Source organism: Limulus polyphemus, unplaced genomic scaffold (genome assembly GCF_000517525.1).
Source record: "Limulus polyphemus unplaced genomic scaffold, Limulus_polyphemus-2.1.2 Scaffold4737, whole genome shotgun sequence".
NCBI classification, from domain to species: domain Eukaryota; kingdom Metazoa; phylum Arthropoda; class Merostomata; order Xiphosura; family Limulidae; genus Limulus; species Limulus polyphemus.
In genome coordinates, this window is record NW_013670347.1 from 8,251 (window position 1) to 17,233 (window position 8,983).

General features: G+C 30.6%; 1 protein-coding gene across 4 annotated transcripts in view; it reads right to left on the bottom strand.

The window, feature by feature from the left end:
* Positions 1-5,138: 5,138 nt before the first annotated feature.
* Positions 5,139-8,983, bottom strand: part of LOC106471618 (MAP/microtubule affinity-regulating kinase 3-like) — a 64,037-nt gene continuing 60,192 nt past the window's right edge. For all 4 annotated transcript variants that reach the window (XM_022400230.1, XM_022400231.1, XM_022400227.1 and 1 more), the window contains one exon: positions 5,139-5,974. In XM_022400230.1, coding sequence (XP_022255938.1) covers positions 5,650-5,974 — 325 coding nt within the window. In that variant the 3' untranslated portion in view covers positions 5,139-5,649. The remainder of the gene's footprint in view (positions 5,975-8,983) is intronic.

Below are 8,983 nucleotides of genomic sequence, written 5' to 3' on the forward strand. Positions count from 1 at the left end.
GTTACTAGAATGGGGCCTGGGATGGAGCAGTTGTCATATGAGGAGAGGCTGAAATCTTTCAAATTGTTTTCTCTTTAAAAAAAGATTAATTGAGGGGAATCTGATTGAGGTGTTTAAGATTACAAAGGGAATTAATAGTGTTGATGCATCATCTTTTTTCATATTTACCAGTAAGAACAGTAGGACTAGGGGACACTAATATAAATTTTGGCACGGTAAGAGTCATCTTCAGCTAAAACAGTTTCATTTTTCTAACACGGTGATTGGCCTTTGGAATGGGTTGTCTCCAGATGTTATAGAGGCAGTAAATTTAAGTGAGTTTAAGAAAAAGTTTGATAAGTATATGAATGAAAAGGGCTGGCTTTAAAATTTTTTTTAGTTATTTTAATTTAGTTTAGAGGATGGAACTGCTGAGATGGACCAATAGATCCCATGTTGTCTCAAAACATTGTTATATTAATACAAAACATGAATGAAATATTGAGTAGTCACAAGTTAGACTTGGACAATCCATTCCAGAGTCAAAGTTAATTGTGAGGCAACCAATAAGTCAGAATCCTCTAATCATTCATATAATGATGACTATTGAATGTGTGTATAAGAACAGCTAGTTGTTTCACTAAATGTGTGAAGATGTAGTGTGCCACAGCAAGACAAAAATGGGAGGTGCATGAATTGATAAGTCACTCCACCATGTGAAAAATAAAGATGAATGTACAGGATTTGTAAATAAATATCTTTGAAATCCCCATTGTCATTCAGAACCATGATGAAGGAACTTTCATAAGATTGTCATAGGTTCAATCTAGAAAGTAGAAATATCTAGATAACAAATGAAATAGGAAAGATCTAAAAACCACTTACCAATCTCCTGTTTTCTTTGTCACAACAAAGAGATGAAAATAAAAACTGTGATAAAACATAAAGTACAAAATCAATATCATTTTGTAGTGGAAAGGGTTTGAAACTGAATGAGTCTAAATTAGATGGTCAATAGAAAATGAAGTGAAGAATCTGATGAACGTATGGAATATAAAGTAAAGGGTCCCCAGGAGAAGAAAAAACTGATTTGACCCTCTAAAGTCCAGATGAACAAGTCATCCAGAACAGAGAGTTAAAGAGTGAGTCATAAAGACCCACCCTGCTTACACAGATGCTAAGCCACACTACAAGCGTGAATAGATGTAGCATGCATCAAAAAACATCACACACAGGACTTTAGAAGGTTATGATGACCAAAAGCAAAATTAGATAATAAAACCTTAATCAACCCCTGCTGGCAAGCATGGAAAACAAGTTAAAGTGATATACCTATGTTTATATATAAATATATATACATCAATGTGTACAAGTTTCCTGTTCACATTTTGGAAATTGTTTTATGTTATATCTCCTACATATGTGTGGAGATAAGTTGATTAAAAGATTAGGACCTTGAAATACAGCCCAACAGGCAAAATTATCAAAGGAACATGAGAACTACATAGTTATATAAATATTATCAATGAGACTCTTAGGTAATGAAGACACCAAAGTAAACATTAACCTAATTCAAGTATTCAGGAGATTGATAACAACTAATAATGGTGCAGAAAAGAATGTTTCAATGGAAATAGGTTCAATTGAAAGTATATAACATAAGATAAAGAGAAATGAGACCCTGGTAGACAGTATTAAAGCTAACTGTAGCAGATAAATCCAGCTCTGCAGACTGAGCAAAAACATTGATCTTCATAAAAAAATAAATAAAAAATGGTGAGCGTTATACAAATTAAATATTCACACAATTGTTATACCAAAGGGATATCAGTATTCAACAGCATGAATACATTGAACAATCACGATTAACAATGCAGCTACAATTTGACCTTGCATGCTACAGAAAAATCCCATAAAAAAAGGCTTTCAACTAAGTTACAGAAATGCTGATAGTGGCAAAAATAGTTGCATCAGAAAGAATATTAAAGTAAAGTTAACAGCACAACTGTCAATAAGAAAATCTAAATTATGGCAGAAAAACAGAGCTTATGTGAGATTCCCTGATCCTTGTGGAATAAATCATGTGAAAGGTGGGAGAGTAGAGAATTATGGGTAAGTGGTGTATGCTCTGAAATACCTATAGGACATTTGGAAATTCTTAGTCATGTTTTGTTGACAGAATAAGTTGATACTCAACAAGGAAAGGCATACAATATTTAAGAGGTAAGGCTATCTGATTTGAAGTTTTTTTTTTCTTTAAATAAGTTAAAAATATACTGAATCTTCATAAATTTTGATCAGACAGGAATTCAATACTTTCACTACGTTTTTGTAATGATTAAATTGAGGATCAAATATCTACCAGTAGTTAATAAGTGGGGGAAAGATTATATATTAGATAAATCAGGATGTACTAAAAATTATGGTGAGTTGGTTAAGTACTATACTGTACACTTATTTAACCATATCGACGACAGGTCAAAGGCCATATCATCTGGTTTATTGACTTGCATTCAAAATTTTATTAAACTACTATTTTATGTATGTATGTATGTCAATAAGTTTGGTATAAAATTGTAGATTATAATTCTAATTTTAGTATCATACATAAGTTAATTTCAAAGTAATTATAAAAAAAACACCTAAGTATCAATGTTTTATGTGTCATGTGGTATGTTGAATGCAGAATTCGTTCAAATTAGATGTGTGTGATGTCCAAACACAAAATCAATAGTTTCTTATGAATTATTAGGTTGTCAAGAAATTAATTTCACATTTTGGAACACTCTCATTAACCACCCCCAAAAAATGTACATCATGTATAATAGTTAAACAAACCGCCTAAACGTCACGTTAGTGTAGCCTATACAATGTGTAAAGTTTAGTATACTCTAATCGCTTATAGTAATGGCACTCGAACACACACACATTTGGCATGTAATGCTGTTTGAATACAAAAACGGAAACAATGCCTCTGTAGCCCAAAGAATATCAAATAAGTTTATGGAAATGTTTTGAACGTTCTTAAGTGTCAACGATCGTTCAGGTGACTTTTGCCTTAAAAACTGTGATGGCAGGGACTGACATGTTGGAATTGATACTGATGCTCTGAAGACGCTTGTTGGGTCTAACCCAAGGCAACACACTTGTGAAATGGCCCTGAAATTACATGTCTCTCATGAAACAATAAATAAACATTTAAGGAATATGGGAAAACTCCATAAAGATGATGCTTGGGTGCCTCACAAACTCTCAGATGATCATCGTTTCCAACGTGTGAATGTTGCTTTGTCTCTTCTGGCACCTGTTGCTTGTGAACCATTTTTGGACAGAATTGTCACCGGTGATGAAAAATGGATTCTCTATGCTAATATTAAATGCCAAAAATAATGGCTCAGTCCTAGAAAAAATACCACTTCCGACTCCAAAACATGGACTCCATCTGCAGAAAGTGATGCTTTGCATTTCGTGAGACATCAAAGGACTAATTCATTTCGAACTCTCAATCCACAGTAAACTGTCAATGCAGAGATCTATAGTCAGCAACTGGAATGCTTAAATCAAGCCATTCGTTAGAAATGTCCTTCTCTCCTCAATCGGAAAGGTTATAAAGTTTTCGCATGTCAAATTAGAAAATTCTCTGATGCATAAAAGTATTTCTAATCTTAAAATTAAAATTACTTTGCATGTTGAATAATCAACATTTGAAAAGAAAAAGAGCATGAGAAAGACATAACTTAATAAAAAAAATCTGATATTACATGTATGAAAACCTTGTAATGTTTACTGATAATTTGCAAAATTTCATAAAAAATATGCTTACTATTTTAACATTTATAGCATGAAAACTATAACAAGCACAAAATGATTATGAGATCGGTCCTTGGGACCAAGCCAGTGATGAAAGATGTAAAGACATTAGATCTTAGCTTACAATAACAACATACTAAAGAAAAGCATAAATTTGCACAACGGACAGGAAAAGTTTCCACCATAATGTCAAAAACTGACAACTTATCACTACTTCCTAGTGTTAAACTTAGACTATCAAAACCTTCTTCATTCAAAGATCATCTGTAAGTTCAGCTCATAATATCTCTTTGTGTATGTCTGTTGTATTAGATTGCAAGATCTCAAGGAACCTTTTCCAATGATAGGAAACAAACTGTGAAGAATTTTCAAGGTACCACTCCACTCCATCACAAAACTGTATTGAATTATATTTTTTTCTGTTTACGAGGTACTATTCAGTACAACTTGATAGTTTTGATAAGAAAAATCTATTTGCACAGGCATGTAGCCACCAAGTGATGCATATCACCTGAAGTAAAGCTTTATATTTAGATGTTATTTTTAAAACACAGAAGATAATAAATTACAATTAAAAGATATATCCTGTTGAAGTGTGAGAATTTTTATATAGTGTTTCTTACTGGAGCACAAGACCTATGTTTAAACTGTAAAAACTATATCCCTGCATGACTGGATGTATTTTTTTGGCATGAAAACATTTATTTTACTGAACTGCTTACTGACTTCCTGTCATCTACTGATCAAATATCCAAGTTTCAGATACATAAATTTAAACAATGAAAAAAAAAAGATTTTATTGATAGATGATTAGTCATATATAACACATAGTATGATTCAAATATTTTTTTATCAAGAAATCTCAATTTAATTCCAAAACACACAGTATTTGTCATATATATACAATAAATATTTTCACTTAATGTAAAAACAAGATAGTCAAATGAATAAAATAAAAACAGTCAAAATAACACTAAATTTTCAACTTGTTAATACTCATGTTAGCAATTTGTGGTTTATCATTTCCTGCATTTAGAAAACTTTAGCCTAACAAATTCAAATTTACTGAAATATTATCGAATGGTATTATTTTATTTTATACAGATATATGTAAACATAATACTGAACACATTTTATTTATATATACACAAGTGGCAAGGAACTAGCAAGGCTATAAAAAATAAGAAACCCACCTTTTTAAAAGAGAAAACTCCAAATTCTCCAGATATTAATATTATTTTGATTGGCTCTTTACAATACACTATAAACAAATGAAGTAGTAATTTTTCAATATTATTTTCAAGAATATCACATAATCAAATTCTAAGTGCCATAAGAAAAGTATAAAAATGGAGGGAATTCATTTTTAAAGGGATGCCCTAACAAATCCTCTAATATGCTGTTTTTATATTCAATGAAAATACCAATATTATCTCTTCTTTACAAAAGTCAAATTATGTCTTCCTTACCTTTGCTCAGATATAATGAATAATGAAATAAAAACATTACCATCAAGTGTGGAAAAGCAAATTTGTTTGACTATACTCTAAAATCTTCCACGAAATATTTTTTAACAACTACAGTTTTTGAACACAATTATTATGTGGTACAAAAAATTCAATAATGAAGACTATGTATAGTTTTATAATACATATGCACACAAACATGTAGTATACATACAAACACATCCTTATGTTCCTAAGCTAAATCTTTCATCATTAACTATACCCTAATAATCTTGAAGACAATTTATTAACATAAATAATAATTGATCAATAATTCATCACTATCCTTTTATGGAAGGAGATGCCTACCATATATTTTAGTAACACAACAACCATTTATTTTAAGGACCAGTTTTCAAATTTTTAAGTCATTAGCTATTTTCGAAGCAATGTTTTTAAATCCAATAGATGTACCTGAAATCCACTTGAATCGAACTCCATTTAGAGATAGCCGAGGCAACTTGCACACTTCAATCTCCCATTGAACAAGAAAATCTGAATTAGGATTACCATGTACACACAGTAAAAGATATTTCTCTCTCTGTTCATAGTCACAATTATTCTTTTCTAGAACTTTGCGTATTTCCTGAATTATTTCATTTGGATCACGAGAGGAAGTGGTCTTCATGCTCCAAGTGAACCTTAAAGAACGTGGTTTCGCTTGGTCTTCATTGATGGCTCTGAAAGAAAAAATTCTTAAGATATTTCGACTGCTAATGAATCTTTTTAAAAGGTGATTTAAAAACAAAGACTAAAAGAAACAACAACAACATATGTTTGTACTTTCACTGTCGATTACCATCAAGGATCAAACCAGTATTTAATTGATATAGTAAACTGCATATCTGTCTGCATGTATTTAACCCTTTCCAGAAGGGTCAAAGGCCATGTCATCGCATTTGTTGAATCGTATTCACAGTTTTATTGAACTACTATTTTATGAATTTATGTCATTACATTTGGTATCAAACTGTAGATTCTAATTCAAGTTTTAGTATTATACATTATTCATTTTTATTAATTTAAAAGTAAATATATAAAAAAACACACCTAAACATTGATTTTTGTGTCTCACGTGGTATATTGAATGCAGCACTGGTTCAAATTAAGTGTTTGTGATGTCAAAATACAGAGTTTATAGTTTTGTTCAAATTAGAAACTCAAATTAACAATATTGACAAGCTAGAATATAAAATAAGAACCTCCTATCTTTTCTATGTGCTGAGATATCACTCATATACTTAATCAAACACAGTGGCACTACTAACCTTATTCCATTTTATGAAACAGTCCCTTATATACACTTACTTCTATATATGACATGTGAATAACCAATCGAAAGCAATGTTTCCTTAGTGGCTTTCTCAGCCATTTTCAAATATAACGGCATCATCTCTTTCTTTCAACACAAAACTTTCTCTGGTAAGTTGAATCTTTTGCCTGTTCAAATTTCATATTTTTTTAGACCCAAATACAGCTTAGTTACTAAACTTGATAAATTATAATGGAATTTTATGGTATCAATATGGTAATTTATGATTTTTGGTCATACAACTGTATATATAAAACCTAAAAAAATTATTTTGTTGCACATCCTCCATATGCAAAATTTCTTAAGGCTTAGCAAGCTATCACAAGCAGCAATTGAGTACAAAGGTAGTAACTAGAAGAGATAACTGTTTGCTTTACTTCTTAATTTACTGTTCTATGTTTTATTACAAATAAGTTTAAGAACTTGTTTGTAAATAGTAATACTCTATATACATATATAATAATTAAAATGTGACTGTATTTTACAAAATACTAGTCTACTAAAACACAACCAAGACAGGTCACTTTGTGAAGACTAAAGGTCAGTTTTATGATATTTGATACAGTAACATGAGTGCAAGTGAGCCACGCCATTGTAACTTCTTTATTGTTAACCAGGCACAGCTGAAAGGTCAATATAATAAATATATATAACTGTATAACGTTATGAGATTTAAGCTATTTAGTCTAAACATTTATGTTTTCATATTATAATTTGTGTTCATTCTAGAATGAAAGAAGCATAATTTATATTTATTTCCCCATTTTTTATGGTGGTTACAAGATTGGTCAAATCTAACAAAACCATACAGAGATTCATTAGACAAAATAACAGATAAAATATAAAATTTTTTCTTAAGAAACGTTTGATAAATATCTGTACATTATTTTATGTGAAATTTGAAAATTTTCTGATACAGAAAAATATTTTTAATCTTAAAATGAAAATTACTTTGCATGTTTGATAGGCAACATGCAAAAACATTGCTTAACAAACTTTATGACTTAATACAAAAACCTGATATTTTGTGTATGAAAGCATTGTAATGTTTACTGATAATCTCCCAAATTTCATGAATATAGGGTTACTAATTTAAAATTTATAGCATGAAAACTATAACAAACACAAAATGGTTAGGAGGTCGGTCCCAGGGACAGAGCCTGTGATGTCCTGTAAACATGGATTTGGGATGTTGGCCTATGTTCCCATTAGGAAGAGGAGGATCCACATTAGCAATATGCAACTCTTTTTAAAAAATTTGACCAACAAAATATAACTTTTTTTAAAAACACAAGTTTAGCCAAAGTGGATTCTATTATGTTACTATTTTCTATAGCACATCTATATTTCCCAATTCTCACTTTTAATAGTCATCCAATTTTACCATTATGCTTAATTTCACAATCTTTAGAATTAAATTGTTAATAAAGCCACACCTCTATAAAGGATATATTTTATCTTTAGAGTGATAGTACCTGCTTAACCCTATCACTATGAGCATCTATTTCTGCACGTGTTTTTTAGTGTCTTACATTCAAAATTTTATTAATCTACTTTTTGTTTATGTTATACCAATTAGTATGAAATAAAATCTTAGCTAATAACCCATATACTTCATAAGTTTTTAATTTTATATGGCAATATTTTTAAAAATCCTTTATTTCCTCTAATGTTCTCTAGGCACATTCTCTTCTCTATTTTATCTACCACCCCTTCAATAAATACAAAATTAAATGTAAATTACACTATCAAATTGTCCTTTTCAGAGAAACCATACTTTTTATAGCCTTCAATTTTGTTTGGTTACATAGCTGTCAAATAGAAAATCAAACCCCTTTTGCCACACCCACTTGTCACATTCTCTCTTCCAGAATTCGTTGATAGTTCTCTCTTACATTTAACTCTGTATTATCTATAACCAATTAGAAAGCCAAAGTTTTCATCTACGATATGATGTATTATTAGGTTGTCAAGAAATTAATATCATTTTTTTTTTACATGAAAAAACCCAATCAAGTTATACATCAAAACGAAACATTTATTAAATGAAATAATCTCCATTCTTATAGATGATTCTTTTCTATCTTACAATCAGGTTGTTAATGTGCTGATTAAAGAAATCACTTGGCTTTGAAGCAAAAAACATGTTGATGTCATCTTTAACACCTGCCACATTTGCATACATTTCCCCATTAAGATGGTGATGCAGCAAATGAAAAAGATGGTAATCTGATGGTGCCATATCTGGAGAATATGGTGGGTGGGGGAGAACTTCCCAGCCCAACTCCAATCTAATCTTGTGTTGTGTCAAACGTGCCACATGTGGACGTGCATTATCGTGGAGAAGAACTACCTTTCCAATTGATAAGTGAAGGGT